This window comes from Medicago sativa, chromosome 7 (genome assembly GCF_051527215.1).
Source record: "Medicago sativa cultivar Bolivia chromosome 7, Bolivia_mono, whole genome shotgun sequence".
Classification (NCBI taxonomy): Eukaryota; Viridiplantae; Streptophyta; class Magnoliopsida; order Fabales; family Fabaceae; genus Medicago; species Medicago sativa.
Genome location: NC_140755.1, coordinates 51,350,234 through 51,374,292, shown reverse-complemented (window position 1 = coordinate 51,374,292; position 24,059 = coordinate 51,350,234). Strand labels below are relative to the sequence as shown.

At 36.7% G+C, this 24,059-nt stretch overlaps 1 protein-coding gene and 1 pseudogene across 2 annotated transcripts; both read left to right on the top strand.

Annotated features, from left to right (window-relative positions):
- The first annotated feature begins 3,456 nt into the window (after positions 1-3,456).
- Positions 3,457-5,591, top strand: LOC146906568 (hydroquinone glucosyltransferase pseudogene; annotated as a pseudogene). The gene has a single exon (XR_015017696.1). The product of XR_015017696.1 is annotated as a hydroquinone glucosyltransferase pseudogene (transcript).
- Positions 5,592-8,335: 2,744 nt separating this feature from the next.
- Positions 8,336-10,874, top strand: LOC146906567 (uncharacterized). The gene is made up of 3 exons (XM_085728881.1): positions 8,336-8,857; positions 9,075-9,842; positions 9,976-10,874. Exons 1-3 carry the CDS (start codon positions 8,336-8,338, stop codon positions 10,750-10,752), a joined length of 2,067 nt encoding a protein of 688 aa, XP_085585007.1. The 3' UTR covers positions 10,753-10,874.
- Positions 10,875-24,059: the final 13,185 nt, after the last annotated feature.

Genomic DNA, 24,059 nt, shown 5'->3' with positions numbered 1-24,059 from the left:
TGATTGACGTTTAGAAACTTTTCAAGTGTATGGTAATATGTAGATTGCATGTCGACTGTGAACCCTATTCAATTTGTTGCGTGGAGTTGTGAATTGGTGGATGCAAACAAGTCAAACTAGCTCATCTTTAGCTAGTAAGGTGTTGAACTTTTGGGTACTATCGCTTGATCAGGTAATTGTTATTTTACTGTCGATTGTCAATATTGCAAGTAGATTCCTTGAGGACAAGGAATGGTTTAAGTTTGGGGTTGTGATGACAGTCAGTCATGCACTATTTTTAGAGTCTTTTTCATGATATTTTTGGGTTCACAAGCAAGTTTAAGCAGCAAAAAGAGCAAAAAAATAGAAGATTTTGAAGAAACAGCTGTGCTGATGTTTTTATTGAGTCTGTAGCAATTTTAGACAGACTGGGGGTGTGAAAAGCAGAAAATCTGGAAGTGCTGGAAAACCAGAAATCGTAGCGCGATTTTCACAACCGTAGCGCGATTTTGGCTTGGCAGAATGCATGTTTTTGAAGCAGTGAGATCGTGGTACGATTTTCACAACCGTAGCGCGATTTTGGGCGATCCAGAAGTTGCCTATTTAAGCTCAACTCACTCTCAAACATAAGGGTGACGATTTTGGAGAGCTAAAGTGCGATTTTAACACCTGAAGACGGCTAGGAGGGCGATTTCATCATCTTTTTACCAATTCATGTATGTTTTGATTTCATTATTGATTATGCTATTTGTAAACTCAATTATGAGTAGCTAAATCTCTTAGAGATTAGATCCGAGATGAATCTTTGTAACCCTAATTGACACATGTTGCTGTGAAACTCTATTTTGTTTATGAATTCAATTCTAGTTTATTCAATTCAATTGTTCTTAATGCTTTTTATATCTTGATCACATATAACCTGATTTTGCGAGAACGAATGACCACTGACCATGGCTTTCGACTTAGACCTAATTGAATTGTTCTAATAAACAGGGTTAGTCTAGGAATAGATAATCGTTTGTTAGTGATAATAGGTTAACGTTCGGTAAAACCTTCAAGAATTATTAGATCACCTAAGGAATTAGGGGCTGTAGTTTAAGAAGAGGGTCCTAACTCAAGGGATTGATTAGGGCTATTTTGTTAATCATCGTAAATTAGAAGAGGATTTATAACAAATAGGTGCAGTAGACCAATTAGGGGAACTTAGAGGATTCGAAGGATCTGATCTCATCTCTCTTATTTTCTAACCAAATCTTTATTTTATGTTATTTAATTTTATGCAATCAAATCTACTGCCTAGTGGCAAACCAAACAAAATATTTTACATATCCTAAATATTAACCTTATTGCTGAATTGAGATTAACACAGTCCTCGTGGGATCGATATTTTTACTACTTCGATGCATTTTTAGTACACTTGCTAAAAGTCTATCAGCTGGCCTCGTACACCACCCTCGGCACCCCCTGAAAACGAGGCTCAAGCTGCTTAGGCTGCTCATGCTGCTCAGGCTCATCATTCTGCTGAGGCTCCTCAATAACAGGCGGCTCCTCAAAAGCAGGCTCCGGAATAACAAACTGATACAGCTGCGGCTGAGGCTCCTGAAAATGATAGGCCTGATCATGCGCATGCTCATACACTTGATAATCCTGGTGATACTGTGTCGGGTTCACCGTATGGGATGGACCCGTCTGCGACATTGACCCCCTGCAACATCATCTCTAGCAAGTCTCGTTCCCCCACCTCTCCCTCGACCAGCCATAGGAGGGCGTAATGCTTCTTTCTCCCTCCGTGCACTACTAGTAGGGGCCATCCTCCCTGCCCTAAATCTGTCACTCATATCCTGAGGCGGCTCAGGCGGTATCTGAGACGTATTCCTCCGAGGCATATCTGCACAACATTTAACAAAACACAAATTCAATATACATTTTCACACGCACATTGTGTCATTTCCAACAATTCAACAACAACACTAAAATTCCAACAATGTCATTTCAATCCGTAAACTACCACATTGCAGTCAAACATGTTATAATAAAAATTAACAAACCATATGCTAACTAATTTGATAAGTCACAATCCAAAAAAACAAAATAATTACCATTGAGACATTTTACCAAACACATGGTTTGCAATTTTCAAACAACTACCTTAATCTAACAATTTGTAGACCCTAAACTACCACATTCTGCTCTAAATAACTTCTAAACAACAATTCCTAAGTTAATTCGTCACTAACAATCATCAAAACTAACATGCAAGCCAAATTTATAAAAACCTAAAAATGTTATATTTCTTCAAAAAAAACTAAAATTTCTACAAGTTAAATGCAATTAAGTAGGGTAATCATCACTTACTTGATAATGTGGGAGAAATTGGCTTTGAATGGCGCAAGAATGATGAAAATCGGATATGGGGGGAAAATTTTCGAAGTTGGGAAGTTGGAGAAATGAGGGAAATGTGCTTCTGTGTTAGTGTTATATGACTTAACTAACGCTGCGCAAGTTAACTCACGCAACGCATGTTAAGTCATGCATAAAATATAACTTGCGCAAGTTAAGTTGCGCAGCGTGACTTAACTTGCGCAGGGGTAAAAATGGAAGGGCTGCAGGGTGCGAGTGATTTGTGCTGGGTGGAGAGCGAAATTCGAGTGGAATTGGTTTTGGGCTTTTAAGATAAATTGCTCTGCAGGTCGGCTAAAAAGCCCAATTCAAATTTAAAAGGTTGAATCTTTTAGGAAAAATGATGTTACCAATTCAACCTTTTCTATGAAATACCAGTAAATCACATATTTATTCCCAAATAATGTCACTTCGACAGTTAATGGTCGAGGGGCAAGAAATATCGGCAGTTAGCTGCCACCGTGTGAGTCTTTTAGCAGTCCCAAAAGTGGAAACATTAATTTTCTAAATCTTTTTGAGTTTGAAATTCTATGCTTTATCGGGCTTTTGGGTCAACCCAATCAGGCTAGCCCATTTTATCAGGAATTCTGCTCTTTACCCAACATAAATTGCTCCTCCCAACTGAAAAGACCGAAATGCCCTTGCATGAGTTAACTCACGGTAGTGTCAATCTATGCGTGAGTTAACTCACTCTAGTATAAATCTCTGCGTGAGTTAACTCACGCTAGATCCAAAAATATCTCTGTGTGAGTTAACTCATGCAGCGTGAGTTAAGTCACGCATATTTAACACTAGCGTGAATTAACTCATGCCGAGATATTTTTGGAATTTCAGTTGGGAATGAGTAAAATGTGTTGGGTAAAGAGCAGAATTCTTTTATTAGTTTCAAGTCAAACACATGTAAATTCTACTATGTATGATTATTTTTAAAGTATAAAATTTACATTAATGTAATCCATTAAAATATTCGTGTTAAAAGAAATTATCTTTATACTCCTTTTAAGACGATATTTTGATGGTGATAATTTTTTTTATAACCATTTTGATGATCCATTAAACTTTTAATAATCATTTTGTAACTACCGCATGTATGAGTGATTAATCTTTGTTGAAATATATGTTAGGCACGCAATTTGGATTCTTCCATCAGACATCAAACTACTCTTATTGACTAAGGTGTTTGAATACCTTACGATGACTGACTCGGGTCAACAATCAATTATATTTTACAATTTTTTATGCAAAACAAAATGATAATAAATAGAAAAACCAATGTAATTACATCATATAGTAGAAATCAATGGAAGAAAAACCACACATAGTAGTTGTTCCAAGTGCAGGATTCACCCACCTAGTACCAATCCTTGAATTCTCCAAACGCCTTGTTAATCTCCATCCACAATTTCACATCACATGCATCATCCCTTCAATTGGTTCACCGCCATCTTCCTCAAAATCCTACCTTCAAACACTTCCACCAACCATTTCATCAATTTTTCTTCCACCTATAAACGTTGACCAAGTTCCAGATGCTAAAATTCTTGCAGTTCAAATTTCACTCTCAGTAAAACACTCTCTACCTTATATAAAACAAGAATTAGAGTCCTTATGTTCTAGATCCAAAGTTGTTGCTATAGTTGCTGATGTTTTTGCACATGATGTTTTGGATATAGCTAAGGAATTCAATCTCTTGTGTTATATATATCTTCCACAAGCTGCTATGGTTCTTTCTACTTACTTTTATTCATCAAAGTTAGATGAGATTCTTTCTGATGAGTCTAGAGATCCAAATAAACCTATTAAGGTTCCTGGCTGTGTAGCTTTTGATCTTAAGGATCTTCCTCTTCCTTTTCGATTTCGATCGAATATTGGTTACACAAAATTTCTTGAACGTGCAGAAAAATATCATCTTTTTGATGGGGTTTTTGTTAATAGTTTTCTTGAATTTGAAGAAGGTGCTATAAAGGGTTTGAAAGAAGAGAAGAAGAAGCCTATGGTTTTTCCTGTGGGGCCCATAATTCAAAAGGTGTCAATTGGTGATGAAAATGAGGTAAAATGTTTAACTTGGTTGGATAAACAAGAACCTAAATCTGTTTTGTTTGTGTCTTTTGGAAGTGGTGGAACACTTTCACAAGAGCAATTGAATGAGTTAGCTTATGGGTTAGAATTGAGTGGTAAAAAATTTCTTTGGATTTTGAGATCACCAAGTGGTGTTGCTAATGCTACTTACTTTGTTGGTGAAAATGAAATTGAGGACCCTTTGAGATTTTTACCAAGTGGGTTTTTGGAGAGAACAAAGGAACAAGGATTAGTTGTACCTTGTTGGGGTCCACAAATTCAAGTACTTGAACATAGTTCAACTGGTGGGTTTTTGTCTCACTGTGGTTGGAATTCAGTACTTGAAAGTGTTGTCTATGGTGTGCCTGTAATTGCATGGCCATTGTTTGCTGAACAAGGGATGAATGCTACTATGTTGTGTGATGGTGTGAAAGTGGCTTTGAGACCAAAAGCTAATGATGGTGGGTTGGTTGAAAGAGATGAGATTGGTAAGGTAGTTAGGGAATTGATGGATGGTGAAGAAGGGGTTGAAATTCGTAAGAGAATTGAATATTTGAAAAATGCTGCTAATCACGCTATTGATGAAATGGGATCATCTACTAAGGCATTGTCTGAAGTAGTTGCTATTTGGAATGACATTTAGCAATTAACTCAGTTGGTAGAGACAATGCATAATATATGCAAGGTTCGATGTTCAAATCCCGACCACCACCAAAAAATAAAGAATACTTCTTGATTTTCTTAGATTCTGTTTTTGTTGTTTAATCACAATCTTTTATGTATTTGAATTGAGCAATGCTATGTGCCGCGAACGTTTTTCATCCCGAATTGTCCCGAGATACACGTGTCAAAATCATATAGGCTGGTCAAAATTGAAAGAAGTTTCTTAGCGGAAATCAGGGGTGCACGTGCTTATCATAACCAATGGCTGTCTCTCGCTATGCTTCACGAAGCTGTTTCTCGGGATAAACAACATTTTCCATTTGAATTTACTTGCTTGTGCTAATTTTTAGTAACCTTGAACAGGTGTTCGTTCTGTTCCTTTTTTACAATATGTTAAGCTGGTTTTTATGTTCATCATAATAAATAATGGAAGGAGGAAGGTTTACCTAAGTAAGGATATGTCACTAATTATTCACGGTTTGAAGCAAAAAGTTTAAAGTCACGCAAGTAATGTGAGTAGGTTTTTCTTTTGTTTTTGACTAAAATTTGAGTAGATAGGTATCTTACAAGAGTGGGATACATTATATTAAGACTTAACTTCTGTTTTAATCTTCTATTTTGCAGAATTGATTTATCTGTTTTGAAAATTTGGCAATTTTGGTCCCTCAATCGTATTTTTTAACTAAAAAAGGTGATGGAAAATATTTTAAATGTCGTAATACATGATCCAAAGATGGAAAACAATCAATGTCGATGAAACCTTAAAAAAATTCTCTAAAAATTTCATTTAAAACATGTCATATCACTATATTTTAAAAAAAAATATTTGATGGAGGGTCCAACCTGTCGAATTTTCAAATAGGGGGACCAATTTCACAAAATGTTATAAATAGAGGGCCCAAATTGTAATTAATCCTTATACTAAGGAGAAATCTTGTAAGATGAAAGTTATTTCAACTGCATTGAAAGAGCATCGTCTATGACAACAACATTTACTCCAATATTTATAGTATACTAGATATATTGTATTTTGAATTTTGCTCTCCACCCAGCACAAATCACTCGCACCCTGCAGCCATTCCATTTTTACCCCTGCGCAAGTTAAGTCACGCTGCGCACCTTAACTTGCGCAAGGTATATTTTATGCGTGACTTAACATGCGTTGCGCAAGTTAACTTGCGCGGCGTTAGTTAAGTCATTTATCAGCAACACAGAAACACATTTCCCTCATTTCTCCAACTTCTCAACTTCGAAAATTTTCCCCCCATATCCGATTTTCATCATTCTTGCACCATTCAAAGCCAATTTCTCCCACATTATCAAGTAAGTGATGATTACCCTACTTAATTGCATTTAACTTGTAGAAATTTTAGTTTTTTTTTTAAGAAATATGACATTTTTAGGTTTTTATAGATTTGGTTTGCATGTTAGTTTTGATGATTGTTAGTGACGAATTAACTTAGGAATTGTTGTTTAGAAGTTGTTTAGAGTAGAATGTGGTAGTTTAGGGTCTACAAATTGTTAGATTAAGGTAGTTGTTTGAAAATTGCACACCATGTGTTTGGTAAAATGTCTCAATGGTAATTATTTTGTTGTTTTGGATTGTGACTTAACAAATTAGTTAACACATGATTTGTTAATTTTGATTATAACATGTTTGACTGCAATGTGGTAGTTTACGGATTGAAATGACACTGTCGAAATATTAGTGTTGTTGTTGAATTGTTAGAAATGACACAATGTCCGTGTGAAAATGTGTCATTGATTTTTTGCTTCTTTAAATGTTGTGCATGTAGGAGTAAGCCCTAATAGCCAATCTATATTGATTGGGTTTGGCTTTGTATCATGATATTGATATAAATATATATATTGTGAATATATAAATTATAAGGCATTTCTTTATTGATTTTGTTTTGTTTCAAAATAATAAAGTCCCTAGAATAGTTGGTCTGTTTAATGGAACATTAAGTATAACTTAATTGTGAGACCCCGTTAAACATAAGGAAACTATTCTAAAAGTATCTGTAGTCAAGCTTTATTGAGAAGTGGGATATCATTAAAGCATAGAGACTATTATGTGGGTAGACTGATGATCACATCTCACAGATCATGGATAAGGAGTTATCAAGTCTTCACATAGATATAAATATTAGGAGTAATATTTATATTGGATTGACCCGCCGTGAGAATACTACATAGTAAGTTATGAAATTGTCATAAGATATTCTCACAATGATAATAACGTATATCGCTCTTAGACCTGAAACCACTATGATCCCTAGATGTGGACTCAAGTGCTTTGTTGCCATTTTAACGTTGTCTGTAAAAGGATAACCATAATGTTGGTTGATGGGTACTTGATGAATCATGCTGAGGGACATGAGTGTCCTAGATGGGATTTGTCCCTCCTCATAAACAGGAGATATATCTTTAGGCCTCTTGATGAAATATGACTGTAAAACTGCATGGCCATGCCGAACTAAGTCAATATAAGATATTGGACTTATTCGTTATTCAGTATATTTTGGAATCAAGAAATATAAACATTGATCTATATAAGGGTGACAATATCTATGCTTTGGGATCAATAAAGATATAGAGACAAAGGAGTAATTGTACACACAAGTATTATTATGGAAAGGTTTCGTCAGATCACTTGACATTCTTGTCACTTGGGTAGCAATGATGTGTTGCTAGATACCGCTCATTGTTTATAATATTAAATATTAGATTTAATATTATTGTCAACGTGACTAGAACCTATAGGGTCACACACAAAGAACAGTCAAAAGAGAAATATATAAGTATGACTTATATAAGGGGTGCGTTTAGTAAATATCGCTAATTAGTTAGCAAAATTACTAAACTCGTTGTTGGGCTTACTGAAGCCCAATAGTGACTTCTAACTTGCAGAGCACACTAGAAGTTCTATAAATAGAACTCTAGTGCTGAAGTTTTTGGTTACAGTTTTTTGGAGCAACCCTTTTTCTCTGCAATTCTGATTCCTTGGCTAGCACCGAGTTTTGGAGGAGCACTGTTCGTGCGGACTAACTAGAGGCATCGCTGCTTTGCTTTGCTCGTGATCAGAAGAGGTAAACACATGAATCCTTAAATTGTTTAAGTATGTGTTTGATTTGTGATTAATGATTTAATCAAGATCCGTTTCAATGGGATTTCTTCCGCAAAGAGGATTAAAATTTTGAAAAACCCCTCTTTAAATCCCTTCAGTGCAGATATGTCTCGGAGGAATACGTCTCAGAGGCCGCCTGAGGTGACGAATGACAGACTTAGGTTAGGGAGAGTGCAGAATTCTACTAGTAGTGCACGGAGGGAGAAGCAATCAGTACGCCCTCCTATGGCTGGTCGAGGGAGAGGTGGGGGCACGAGACTTGCTAGAGATGGAGATGACGTTGCAGAGGGGTCAACGTCGCAGACGGGTCCATCCCAGACTATGGACCCGACGCAGTATCAGCCGCATTATGAGGTCTATCAGCAGCCGCATGATGCGTATCAGTTTCAGGAGCCTCAGCCTAACCAGTACCAGTTTGTTATTGAGGAGCCTGCTGTTGAGGAGCCGCCTGTTATTGAGGAGCCTCAGCAGAATGATGAGCCTGAGCAGCCCGAGCCTCGTTTTCAGGGGGTGCCGAGGGTGGTGTACGAGGCCGGTCCGGACGGCTATGCAGGGGGGCCTTCTGAACTCTCGCTTTTACCTAACTTTGGTGGACATGTGGCATGTAGGATACGGGTTGATGCCGATGTAAGTATAATTTAATGTTTATTTTACTTATTTTTTGTTTTGAAATTCAATTAAAATAATTAATGTTGTTTATTTTACTTCTTAGTGTTTATTTTACTTCTTTTACTATTTATACAACTTATTCTAATTATTATTTTACTTATTTAATGTTAGAATTAACATTTATGTTAGCATATATTTAATGTTTGTTTTACTTATTATTTATTTAACGACTTATTGTTTGTTGTGTTTTGTTTTTGTATTTCAGTTTCGAAGAAAACATAGGGTGAAAGGTATCTCCCACGGGAAGAAGTTGAGCATTAAAAATTTGGCATTCCCTATTCCGGGGGAACAAAATGAGTGGTTTTGGAATGAAGTGAATATGTCCAGTCTGACTCCCCTCCTGACTAGTGGGTACGAGAACATATCTCACGGGTTCGTTTGTGCCATGACAGAGAGATGGCATGCGGAGACCAGCAGCTTCCATCTACCGGTTGGAGAGATGACCATCACACTAGATGATGTGGTGTGTCTCCTAGGCATTCCCATCACTGGGAGACTCCTTCCTGATAGAGAGTTAACCCGTGAGGAGGGGTTAGAGATGATGCAGACGGACCTACTGTTTATAGAGGAGGAAGCCGCTAAGGAGCTGATAAAACAGAGTGGTTCTCACATCAGTTTTGGTGTACTGAAGAGCCGATATGAGGAGCTCTTGAATAGGTGTAATCAGCTTCTTGAGGTTGACACAGTTGAGGAGGAGAACGAGCGAGCTGTTGTTAGATTAGCCTGCGTTAAGGCGTTTCTGTTGCTCTTGCTTGGCTGGACCATTTTTTCCGCCAAGAACAGCAAAAACATTAATCTGCTTTGGCTGCTTGCTCTGCAAGATATGGACGAGTTGGACAACTGGTCATGGGGTGGGACGGGACTTGCTTTCCTATATGAGCAGCTATCTCTTACCTCCGACTCAGCTGTGGCCTCCATTGGCGGTTACATGACATTGCTTGTGGTAATAATTGTTTTTCTTCTTTTTTACTTATTGGATATAAATATTTGTGATATAAATATTTGTTTCTTTGTGTTAATAATACTTGTGGTAATAATAGCTTGTGATATAAATATTTGTTTCTTTGTGTTTGCAGGGATGGACTTTGGCGCACTTCTCGAACATCATTCCGAGGATTGATGATGATGCCTACGACCCTACTGTTTCCCCACTTGTGAGTCAATGGAAACCTCCCAGGGGCTTTACTGATCCTCGTCACTACAGAGCTGCCATCGATGCGATGGACCTTTCTCATGTCACCTGGATGCCGTACGAGAGACGACGACACCTCACGCCCTTTCAGGATATATGCTGGTACTCAGGATGGATCATGGCCGGCAGAGACATGATGGTCCGTCACTTGCCAGAGCGGGTTCTTAGGCAGTACGGGTATGTCCAGAGAATTCCCAGGCCTCCTACAGACATAGAGGATCTTGCGGCGGATGATGTGGCCCAGGCCTTCACTGAGTTTGCTCTACATGTCCTCAGCCATCAGCAGAGGGGTCATCCGGTTCCAGATAACCAGCCGTGGTTTCATACTAAGGGGTACATGAAATGGTTTGTTAGAGTATCACATCCTATTGTGAACCCCCCTGCGGCCGTTCCTGACTACGCAGCTGATGCCCCTCCTCGTCCTGTCCCTGCTTACGAGGAGGTTCTTGTTGAGCAGCAGTGGGCCAGACATCCTCCGGACCCATACGAGATCATCAGCAACATCAGGGCTAGAGTGGACAGTGCACTTGGGCATCCAGATGTGTTTGGTAATCCAGAGGTTCTTCGGATCATACAGGGCTTACAGTCTGAGTGGAGCATGCTGGAGCAGATGCCGACACCGCGGAGGAGGAGTAGGAGTCCACGGGATGGACCAGCATGACTTGGCTTTTATGTTTTATGACTTGTGTAGTTTTATTTTTTGTTTGACATTTTGTTGGATTTCGTTGTACTCCTATTACACTTACGCTTTTTAGCGTTTTTATGACATTATCCGTTATCTTATTCGCGTATTTTATCCCGTTATTTTTCGTAATATAATTATGAGTTGATGTTGATTGAATGTATTATTGAATAAATGATGAAAATTCTGTTCTTGAATGAATGTATGAAAGAATGATTGAAAAAACAGGGAAAAAGAAGTTTCTGCCTCTTCTGGTTGTATGCACAGAGTGTGCGTGAGTTAACTCACGCATGTACAATTTGGGTGCGTGAGTTAACTCACGCAGTATTAATGAGTACGCAAGTTAACTCACGCGGTGTTTAACACTTGCGTTATTTAAGTTGCGCAACGCATGTTAACTAACGCATAGTATTACACTTGCGTTAGTTAACATGCGCAAGGGTAAATATGGAAGGGCAGCAGGGTGAGAGCAAAACGTGCTGGGTGGAGAGCAAAATTCTTGTATTTTTACATCACACAATCAAAACACGCCTTAAATATCACGTGCCAAGGGTAGGCTACTAAAGCCCCAAGGAGAGGCTACAAAAGCCCTTAAATTTGACGATTTCTTTTTTCAGCTTATGCTATTCTCACATGCCTTTTTTTTGTTGAAAATATCATTTGCTCAAATTATATAACTCCAAACGCTATTTTTGGATGATATAATCCAAAACTAGTAAAAATTGAAGGTAATGATAGAACTTTGCTAAGGTTTGTCCAAAACTTGTAAATATAAGATGAATTATAGTGTATAAAATGTCACATTTCAGATGATATAATCTGAACTTGTAATATACGAATTAGATTGTGTAATCTAAACCGTGTCAGCATAGAAACAAAATTTGTGATGATTATCTGCCACCATTTTTTTTTTTGGTAAATTGAAGAATAAGACTTTATTTAAACATGTATCAAAACAAATTATAATCAAAATGTTTAATACAAGCATATGAAACAACATGAATGAAGCATACATAAAAAAAGTTGCATCCACAGGGTCCAAACATAAAATTTCAAAACACAAAATTATGATATTATTAATGTATTTTTGGTGATTTGGTCAAAAAAAAATGTATTTTTGGTGATGTATTATGAAACATGTGATATGGCTATTTTGGATATTTTATTTGTTGGTGAAATGTTATTATATTATTCCGCTGCGAGTTTTGGAAAAAAAAAATTATGCATGTTTTGGATTAATTGAAGATGTAGCATCTAAACTCTTTGAATGATTGTATTATTTGCGTGATTTATCGCTTTAAGGGTTTAAGGTGTTACAGGTCACACGGTGATCCTTACGTGTGGGGTCTTACAACCTCAAAGGTAATTGAAAGCATAAACTTAAATTGGTTTTCCAAGATTTCCGAATGCAATGAAGGCTAATGTTCCTGTAGATCTACCCATCTATGAATCGTAGGACACTTATAGAACACTCTCTCTTCCTCTTAGCAGTTCTACAAACGGGCAGCCCCATCAGCGTCTACCTTACCAAGGGTTTAAGAGAATGGTTCTACTAGGCTACGACATATTTCTGTCAAGCAGACACTTGTTTCCTTAATTATTAACTAGTTACCACCTATGTTCAACGGATTTTACTCAATATTAGTAATGTCGCCTCCTAAGTACTTCAACTCATTTTCGGTATCTTTCGCTTGCTATTACTAATCACTTCCTAGACAGATAGATATTAATAGCAAGATATAAATATCAAGATATAAGCATCTGGATGGTAATATCAATATTAGGCCCTGTCACAACCTAAGTACCTAATCTACGGTTGTGCTACTACAGAAATAAACTAAATTCCTAAAAAAAACTTAATAGTGAACAAAAAATAAATAAAATATAAAGGACATTAAATTAAATAAATATGCAACAAAAATAAATAAAGGTTCATCTTAGAACTATAACCTAAAATGATTTAGTTACACATGGTAACTAAAAACAAATTACTAAAGATAAAAACATACCTTAGAAAAATCAGGAGAAGATCGAAACTCCTCCGAAGCTCTAGAATTGCCTTCCTTTTGAATTGCTCCAGTTCTAAACGAGAAATTCTAAATGAGGAATGCTGATATTTATAGCGAGAGTTTCAAAACCGCGAGCTTTACCCGCAAAAAAAAAAAGACACTTTTGCCCCGCACATTTGGATGCACGGGGTGCACAACACATGCCCTAGGTGCATGTGACTTCTGCTTGCACCATGCCCTAGGTGAATGGCATATCATAGGTGCATGAATCATGCCATAGGCGCATGGTTGTGCGTTCTGGGAACAAATTCTCCATTTTTCTGTCGTTTACGTGTTTTCCTCCAAATAACTTGCCTCGGGACCTGAGAACAGAATTCCTCCCACTATAAAGTCTTCTGAGGCCTCTTGAATCTTCATTCTAGGTCTTCCTAAAGTCTTCACGAATTTTCAGATGTTCTTGATTTGCCGATTTGCATGATTTTGACGTGAGTTACTTCAAAAACCCCCTAAAATTGCTATGTTTCGGGAAATCTAAAATTATAGACTCAGATATTGAAAACATTACAAAAGTCCCGAAATCATAGACAATCGCTCTAATACTCCTCCTTTTTGCTGCTAAAACCTATTGAAAATGAGTGAAAAACATGCTAAGAATAACGTAAGATGACATGTCATCAATTTCTTACTAAAAAAACTCAAACCATTGAAAACTCCTCTAAATGACTTCTAATTTTCCTTCAAATGCAAAGAAAATAATTAAAACATAACATAAAATATCATATGATGTTTGATGTCGTAAATCCGCAAGTGCACTGTCTACCGAAGTAGTAATAAAGAGTATCGTTCCGACAGGGAGTTGTGTATTTGATTCACTTTTAAAATAATGATTAGATAAAAGTTTAAAGGTTCAAAAGTTGGGATTTTTGTTTAATTGAAAATAATATAAATAAAAACGCCTTGGGATTATTGGTTCATCTTGGTGACAAATCCTTCACAAACCAAACCCTAAATTTAAATCTTACGTTGGATCTATTTTCTAAAGACAAGTTTCTCCTTTCGGTCTCAATGAATGTATTTCAATAGCAACCACGCCTATTGTAACACCCCGTTTTCCCACATAAAAATTTCACATATAAATCAGAGTCATTCAACATAAACGGAATGCTACACTTCTTAAAAATCATAAATGGAATAAATAACAATTCATCCTTCATAAATTGGTCAACATAAATATTCAAAAACTTCGCAGCGGATTTTAATTCAACAATATAATTAGTCTTGGCACGAAGGCCTCATCAAAACATCTCGTAATAATCCAAAAACTAAATCATAGTCATGTAAAATCATAAGCAGTACGTAAGGAATAGAAAATAGCCACAAAAGTTACCATCCCGTTATGTATCAGAGCACCTAAAGACATAGTGAGAGATAGCCACTCACGACACCAATCAACAGCTACTTATTCTCGATCACCTGCAAGTTACTCATACGACGAGCAATATTTTCAATTTGAAGGGTTGAGATTCACAAACAATAATGTTAAGCATATAGTTCAACAGTTATATTTAACAACATAAACATCATCAACATATCATAACAATGGTCATATAGCATCATTATCATCATCATAATCAACATCCTAATCAACATCAATATCAACTTCATAAATCAAATTAACAATTTCACTCGACAATGCAACTTAACTCGACTATGCAACTCTATCATTTTACTCATGCATGTGGTACCATTCTAGGGCATAAGCCCTCGTCTCTTTTGAGCATAAATATACTCCTAGGGCATGAGCCCTCATCGCTATTGAGCAAAAGCTCCTAGGGCATGACCCCTCGTCTTTATTGAGCAAAAGCTCCTAGGGAATAAGCCCTCGTCTTTAAGGGTGATTGACTAGCATTCTAGGGCATTTGCCCTCTTCTCTGACATTGATGATGCATGGACTCAACAACAATACTTTGACGACCAACAACTTCGACGACATCGACAAACAACTTACAACTTTAACGAAATCGACAAACAACTTACAACTTTAACGACATTGACGACAACAGTGGTGACGACAACGAAAACGACTTCGCATCATAATCTCATGTTCATCAATCATAAACAACATCATATAACATCGTATCAAATATCAACAATTCATCATGCATCTTTGTAAAAACATAATAAATTATTAACAACATATTTTCATGTCAAACCAAGGTTACTGGAAAGATATCACAATTATCAATGACTTTCATGTTTACAACAAAGATCAATTTAAAACAGAAACATATGAACAAAACGCAAAAACATGAAATAGAGAATGCTGTCACTGTAAAATTTCGCTAAGACCTCCTTGGAGTAATTTCATCATAACTCAAAGACCAAACATTATTTTCTTGTCAAACCAAAGCCACTGGAAAGTTAACAAAATTATCTAAAACTTTCATGTTTACACCTAAGACCAATTCTGTACCGATCAATACCAGTTTTCATTTCAAATTCGGAAAAAGTTATGCTGAAAGTCCATAAAAATTCACTGTAACCTACGTACAGTAATTTGACCATAACTCAAGTTCTATAAATCCTATTGAAGTCAAGCCAACGGCATTAGAAAGCTAACATCCATACCTACAACTTTCATGTTTACACCTAAGACCAATTCTGTACCGATCAAACCCAGTTTTCATTTCAAATTAGGAAAAGTTGTGCTGAAAGTCCATAAAAATTCACTGTGACCTACGTGCAGTAATTTGACCATAACTCAAGTTCTATAAATCCTTTTGAAGTCAAACTAACGGCATTAGAAAGCTAAGATCCATACCTACAACTTTCGTGTTTACACCTAAGACCAATTCTGTACCGATCAAAACCAGTTTCTATTTCAAAATTCGGGGCAGAGATAAGAAAAAATCAGGAAAAGCAACTTATATTATTCAAACTTCACATTCGTTCAAAATCATCACAATCAACAACAACAACTCAACATAATTCATACCCAATTCATAATATGACATTAACAACAACAATCATCAATAACCACAAATCAACAACAACATAACATAAATCATCAATTATCACTCTTGACCCTAATTCTCCAATTCTCAAAAACTAAACCTACAACATGTTAAATGAAATTTCCTGAATCATAGACTGAAGATTATTGAATGATAGTCTCACCCTTATCTTAGATTGATTGATTGCAAGGATTCTACAGACTTCTCTTCTCTGGTTCTTCTCTTCTCTAGGTTTCTCCTCTTTCTCTAGGTTTCTCCTCTTTCTCCCAAAAACAGTTTGCACGTAATCCTTATTTTCTAACTTTGACTCTCCTCTTTATATAAACCTTAACCTATTAATTTTCTCTTAATTCCAATTCTTCCCCAAAGCATCATTATTCTAAATAATTATATTTCTCCACTAAATATATACTTCCACTAAATATATTCTTCCACTAAATATACTTCTTCACTAAATATATACTTCCACTAAATATATTCTTCCACTAAATATATTCTAATAAATAATAAAATAAAGCCACTCAATAAAATATCAACATATCACATAATTAAATAAATCTCAAGAAAAATAATTAGATAACAAGGAGGGCGTTACAACTCTCCCCAACTTAAAAGAATTTCGTCCTCGAAATTCAGAGCACAGGAGAAAATGAATTTAATTATTGCCTAAATATCTTAAACTATATATAACAAAATAGAAACTTCAAACAATACACAAACCATATTAAAGTTAGTCAGTTAAACATGATCACATAATAAAACATAACCATTAATTAGAAACTACAACGACAGTATTCAACCGTCACACGACACAACGACTCATCTACTTGGCCGGACGGACCGAACTGCTCTGATACCAATTGTAACACCCCGTTTTCCCAACATAAAAGTTTCACATATAAATCAGAGTCATTCAACATAAACGGAATGCTACATTTCTTAAAAATCATAAATGGAATAAATAGCAATTCATCCTTCATAAATTGGTCAACATAAATATTCAGAAACTTCGCAGCGGATTTTAATTCAACAATATAATTAGTCTTGGCACGAAGGCCTCATTAAAACATCTCGTAATAATCCAAAAACTAAATCATAGTCATGTAAAATCATAAGCAGTACGTAAGGAATAGAAAATAGCCACAAAAGTTCCCATCCCGTTACGTATCAGGGCATTTAAAGACACAATGAGAGATAGCCACTCACGACAGCAATCAACAGCTACTTATTCTCGATCACCTGCAAGTTACTCATACGAAGAGCAACATTTTCAAGTAGAAGGGGTGAGATACACAAACAATAATGTTAAGCATATAATTCAACAATCATATTTAACAACATAAACATCATCAACATATCATAACAATGGTCATGTAGCATCATTACCATCATCATAATCAGCTTCATAATCAACATCAATATCAACTTCATAAATCAACTTAACAACTTGACTCGACAATGCAACTTAACTCGACTATGCAACTCTATCATTTTACTCATGCATGTGGTACCGTTCTAGGGCATAAGCCCTCGTCGCTTTTGAGCATAAATATACTCCTAGGGCATGAGCCCTTGTCGCTATTGAGCAAAAGCTCCTAGGGCATGACCCCTCGTCTTTATTGAGAAAAAGCTCCTAGGGCATAAGCCCTCGTCTTTAAGGGTGAATGACTAGCATTCCAGGGCATGAACCCTCTTCTCTGACAATGATGATGCATGGACTCAACAACAATACTTTGACGACCAACGACTTCGACGACATCGACAAACAACTTACAACTTTAACGACATCGACAAACAACTTACAACTTTAACGACATTGACGACAACAGTGGTGACGACAAAGACAACGACTTCACATCATAATCTCATGTTCATCAATCATAAACAACATCATATAACATCGTATCAAATATCAACAATTCATCATGCATCTTTGTAAAAACATTATAAATTATTAACAACATATTTTCATGTCAAACCAAGGCTACTGGAAAGATATCACAATTATCAACGACTTTCATGTTTACAACAAAGATCAATTTAAAACAGAAACATATGAACAAAACGCAAAAACATGAAACAGAGAATGTTGTCACTGTAAAATTTCGCTAAGACCTCCTTGGAGTATTTTCATCATAACTCAAAGACCAAATATCATTTTCTTGTCAAACCAAAGCCACTGGAAATTTAACAAAATTATCTAAAACTTTCATGTTTACACCTAAGACCAATTCTGTATCGATCAATACCAGTTTTCATTTCAAATTCGGAAAAGTTATGCTGAAGTCCATAAAAATTCACTGTGACCTACGTGCAGTAATTTGACCATAACTCAAGTTTTATAAATCCTTTTGAAGTCAAGCCAACGGCATTAGAAAGCTAACATCCATACCTACAACTTTCATGTTTACACCTAAGACCAATTCTGTACCGATCAATACCAGTTTCTATTTCAAAATTCAGGGCAGAGATAAGAAAAAATTAGGAAAAGCAACTTACATTATTCAAACTTCACATTCATTCAAAATCATCACAATAAACAACAACAACTCAACATAATTCATACCCAATTCATAATATGACATTAACAACAACAATAATCAATAACCACAAATCAACAACAACATAACATAAATCATCAATTATCACTCTTAGCCCTAATTCTCCAATTCTCAAAAACTAAACCTACAACATGTTAAATGAAATTTTGTGAATCATAGACTCAACATTATTGAATGATAGTCCCACCCTTACCATAGATTGATTGATTGCAAGTATTCCACATACTTCTCTTCTCTGGTTCTTCTCTTCTCGAGGTTTCTCCTCTTTCTCTAGGTTTCTCCTCTTTCTCCCAAAAACAGCTTGCACGTAATCCTTATTTTCTAACTTTGACTCTCCTCTTTATATAAACCTTAACCTATTAATTTTCTCTTAATTCCAATTCTGCCCCAAAGCATCATTATTCTAAATAATTATATTTCTCCACTAAATATATACTTCCACTAAATATATTCTTCCACTAAATATATTTCTACACTAAATATATACTTCCACTAAATATATTCTTCCACTAAATATATTCTAATAAATAATAAAATAAAGCCACTCAATAAAATATCAACATATCACATAATTAAATAAATCATATAATTCGACTCTATCTCAAGAAAAATAATTAAATAACAAGGAGGGCGTTACACCTATTCTCATGGTTGATTGCTATTGAAACCCTTTAAGAACGAAACTTTAATGTCACACGGTTTGCTAGATTATTCTCATGTTTCACAATCCTTGTCTAATGATGAGTCAATAATTAGCTAGTTTTAGTATAATATTTAGTTTCGTTTTAATTAGATTTTATTTTATTTTATTTTAATATTGTTTCCTTTTTGAGCTATTTTACTTCAATTGCATATATTTATATTTCAGGAATAAATATTTGATGGATTGAGTCTTGGAGCAAAAGAAAGGAGTCTGGAGCTGATTCGGAGCAAAAATACGAAGATTCCGGAACAAAAATATAATACCTTCAAGTCAGAAGCTTGGCACGACCCGTGCCAACATGTGGCACGGCCGTGCCACCCCCTAGAACACCCTTTTGCTGCTTTTGCTTAGGACTTAAGCTACTCTGTTTTAGTTTTACCGAAAAGCCCATGTAGGTGCTTAGATTTTAAGTCAAATGTAAACTATAAATAGAGTGCCCTCCTATCACAAACAATCATCTTTATTTCTTGGAATTCAATAAGTGACAATTGTCTTTCTCAATAAAGTCCATCCTTTTATCTCTTTACTTTCTTATTATTTACTTTATGCTTTCTCTCTTCTTCTCTATGTCTACGATGAACATGAGTGAGTAGACTTCTCTTGTCTTGGGTTTGTTGGATAAGTCTAATGACATAATCCTAATCGAACCAAGCTTTAACCCTAACAAGTGCACATTTGGTGTAAGATCGGGAAAGTTGCTAGGCTTCATCGTCAGTCAAATTGGCATTGAAGTTGATCCTGACAAAGTCCGAGCTATCAGAGAGATGCCGGCCCTTCAAACTGAAAAGCAAGTCAGAGGTTTCCTCGGACGCCTGAATTATATTTCAAGATTTATATCTCACATGACTACTACCTGTGGACCAATTTTCAAATTGCTCAGAAAGAATCAGCCTGTTGTATGGAATGACGAATGCCAGGAAGCTTTTGATAGCATTAAAGAGTACTTGTTGGAACCACCTATCCTTGTCCCGCCAGTGGAAGGAAAGCCTTTGATTATGTACCTGTCAAAGTTAGATGATTCCGTGGGTTGTGTTCTCGGTCAACAAGACGAAACTGGAAAGAGAGAACATGCTATCTACTATCTGAGCAAGAAGTTCACCGACTGTGAGACTCGGTATACAATGCTTGAAAAGACTTGTTGTGCTTTAGTTTGGGATGCTAAACGCCTGCGTCATTATATGGTGAATCATACAACTTGGTTGATATCCCGAATGGATCCAATCAAGTACATCTTTGAGAAGCCTGCTGTTACTGGAAAGATTGCACGTTGGCAAATGTTGTTGTCTGAATATGATATTGTGTACAAAGCTCAGAAAGCAATCAAATGAAGTATCCTTGCTGAGCATCTTGCTTGTCAACCTCTTGATGATTACCAGCCGATTAAGTTTAATTTCCCTGATGAAGAGATTATGTATCTAAAAGCAAAAGACTGTGAAGAACCACTGATCAATGAAGGGCCGGATCCCAATAGCAAATGGAGATTAGTCTTCGATGGTGCTGTTAATGCTTATGGTAAAGGGATTGGAGCTATTATTGTAACTCCGCAAGGACACCACATTCCTTTCACCGCACGAATAACTTTTGAGTGCACGAACAATGTGGCTGAATACGAAGCATGCATCTTGGGCATTGAAGAAGCCATTGATATGAGAATTAAGCACCTTGACATCTATGAAGATTCTGCACTCGTCATTAATCAGATAAAGGGTGAATGGGAGACTCATCATGAGAAGCTGATCCCTTACCGTGACTATGCAAGACGTCTGTTGACATACTTTACAAAGGTTGAGCTACACCATATCCCTCGGGATGAAAACCAGATGGCTGATGCTCTTGCTACTTTGTCTTCCATGTTTCGTGTGAATCACTGGAATGATGTGCCCGTAATCAAAGTGCAGCGTCTTGATAGACCCGCTCATGTGTTTACTATTGAAAATATGCCAGGTCAGGCTGATAAAGATGTGAATGATGGAAATCCTTTGGTACTATAATATCAAACAGTTCTTGCAGAATCATGAATATCCACCTGGTGCTTCCAACAGGGATAAAAAGACCCTGAGGAGATGGGCTAGCAGATTCCTTCTGGACGGAGAAATCCTATACAAGAGGAACTATGACATGGTCTTGTTGAGATGTGTTGATAAACAAGAAGCTGAGAAATTGATGCATGATGTACATGACGGTACCTTTGGGACCCATGCTACAGGTCACACTATGTCAAGAAAATTGTTAAGAGTCGGCTATTATTGGATAACTATGGAGCGTGACTGCCACAGACATGCCAAGAGATGCCACAAGTGTCAAATCTATGCTGACAAGATTCATGTGCCTCCACATGCTCTCAATGTTATATCTTCCCCATGGCCTTTCTCTATGTGGGGCATTGACATGATCGGAAGAATTGAACCAAAAGCTTCTAACGGACATCGTTTCATTCTGGTGGCAATCGATTATTTCACCAAGTGGGTTGAAGCTGCTTCCTATGCAAATGTAACCAAGCAAGTGGTAGTAAGGTTTATCAAGAATAACATCATCTGTCGATATGGTGTTCCCAACAAGATCATCACTGACAATGGTTCCAATCTGAACAATAGCATGATGCAAGCTTTATGTGAGGAATTCAAGATTGAACATCACAACTCTTCTCCTTATAGACCTCAGATGAATGGTGCAGTTGAGGCCGCTAACAAGAATATCAAGAAGATTGTTCAGAAAATGGTCACTACTTACAAAGACTGGCATGAGATGCTACCTTTTGCCTTGCATGGTTACAGTACTACAGTGCGCAGTTTAACTGGGGCAACCCCTTTCTCTTTGGTATATGGTATGGAAGCAGTTCTCCCTCTGGAAGTGGAGATTCCATCTCTTCGAGTGATCATGGAAGCGAAATTAACTGAGGCTGAATGGTGTCAAAGTCGGTACGATCAATTGAATTTGATTGAAGAGAAACATATGGATGGCTCACTGACAGTTGTATCAAGTACGAATGAAGAATGCCTTTGACAAGAAAGTCCGACCTCGAGAATTCAAGGAAGGAGAACTTGTATTGAAAAGAAGAATAAGCCAGCAACCCGACCCAAGGGGCAAATGGACACCTAACTATGAAGGTCCTTATGTTGTCAAGAAGGCTTTCTCTGGTGGTGCTTTGATCCTTACACACATGGATGGTGTTGAACTTCCAAATCTTGTAAATGCCGATATAGTCAAGAAATACTTTGTCTAAAAAAGAAAAGAACAGCGTGGTAGGTCGAAAACCTGAAAGAGCGGCCTAGGCAAAAATGCGCTTCCCGGTGGATCGAAAACCCGAAAGGGCGATCCAGGCAAAAGTTAGGGACAAAAAAAAAATATATGAAAAAGCTCGCTGAGATTGTACGCAACTCAGGCAAGAATGAGCGTCTCGATGAGCCGAAAACCCGAAAGGGCGGTTCATGCAAAAATGAGATTGACAATAAAAGACAAGTAACTATATCTGGAAAATCACCATCACCTATTGGGACATCTGCAGCTGTCAATGTTCGTCTTCATCAGAAGCTTTTATACTTGTGAATTCAAAATTTCTATGAAACTCTGTGGGAGTTAGGCCTTTGGCTAACTCTCACTCTTCTACATCAATTTGAGCCTGTGCTATTGTTTGAAACTCTACTTTCTTTCTACTTTCAATGCTATATATAAAATATTTTCTTTCTATTTGATAATGTCAATGTCTGAAACAAACACTTTCGAAAATTGAAGAAAATCTTTTCCATCTATTTTGAAAACAAACCTGAGCAATAGGGTACGTTCCAGTGAAACATGCATGAATAAATGAGTGTCAATGTCTATTCCAATACGTGTTACAAGCAGGTTGTTCCCCAGGATGATCTGTGGTCAATGGCAAGAATGAAAAAACAGAATGAAAATGTGAAAAAAATGCAAATAAAAAGCTCGCTAAGTTGAAAACCCGAAAGGGCGGCTTAGGCAAAAATGAGCACCCCGCTGATTGACAACCTATGAAGGCAATTCAGGCAAAAATGGGGCAATGAAAAGAATTTATTCCCGGTGAATCGAAAACCCGAAAGGGCGGTTCAGGCAAAAATGGGATTGAAGAATAAAAAATGAAAGAATGAAAGAATGAAAAGCATTGACCACAGATGCGAACATCCAATGTTTACCCAGCACTGACACGCCTAACAATGGCGACCTATATCAAAGAATCTTCCAAGGTCCCTCTTCTACAAGTCTTGTATGTGATGTGATATATTGCCCTCTGCCATGGCTTCGATACGTCTCTCAACGACGGTCTCTCCGAAGAGGATTTCCATGTGAATATGTTATAGCACGAGCCACTACGTGCCCAATCTTCCAATGTTTCGTCTATCTCTGTGAAACTTCTCTGTCAAACTACAAACCAATCATGCATTTCAAGCATTCATACATGCATAATCATGCATTTTATGTGTTCATACATTTAATGATCTTGTTATACCATACATACATGTTGCATTTCCAATTTCAATTTCCAATTCAACTCAATCTCAACTTTCAATTCAACTCAATCTCCACTTTCAATTCAGTTCAATCTCAATTTTCAATTCAATTCAATTTCAATTTCCAATTCAACTCAATTTCAACTTTCCAATTCAATGTCTATGTCTCTGTGAAACTCTCAATTCAATTCAATGTCTATGTCTATGTCTCTGAATGTTTTCAAATTTCAATGTCTCTTTCAATATCAAACTTCTAATTCAATTCAAATCAATATTAATTCACTCTCAACTTGCTCTTGGGCCAACAATAATGGTCATGTCTATTTTCAAATCGAGTCAATGTCAACTTACCCTCAACTTGTATCTTGCTAAATCAAACTCCAATGTATCTTGCTATATGTCTTGTTATTGGTCAAGTGGCTAGTTCGATCCAAAGAACAGCTTGTACCTGTTTATATGCCTATACTTCCGGTCAAACGACAAGTTCGATCCAAAGAACAGTTTGTACCTTACTTATGTTTTGTTATCGGTTA

Excerpts from the sequence above, each read along its gene's own strand:
- LOC146906567 (XM_085728881.1), top strand. The coding sequence starts at position 8,336 with ATGTCTCGGAGGAATACGTCTCAGAGGCCGCCTGAGGTGACGAATGAC. Across the intron at positions 8,858-9,074 it reads GGATACGGGTTGATGCCGAT|TGTTTGTTGTGTTTTGTTTT; the intron begins GTAAGTATAATT and ends TTAACGACTTAT. Across the intron at positions 9,843-9,975 it reads GTTACATGACATTGCTTGTG|GGATGGACTTTGGCGCACTT; the intron begins GTAATAATTGTT and ends TTGTGTTTGCAG.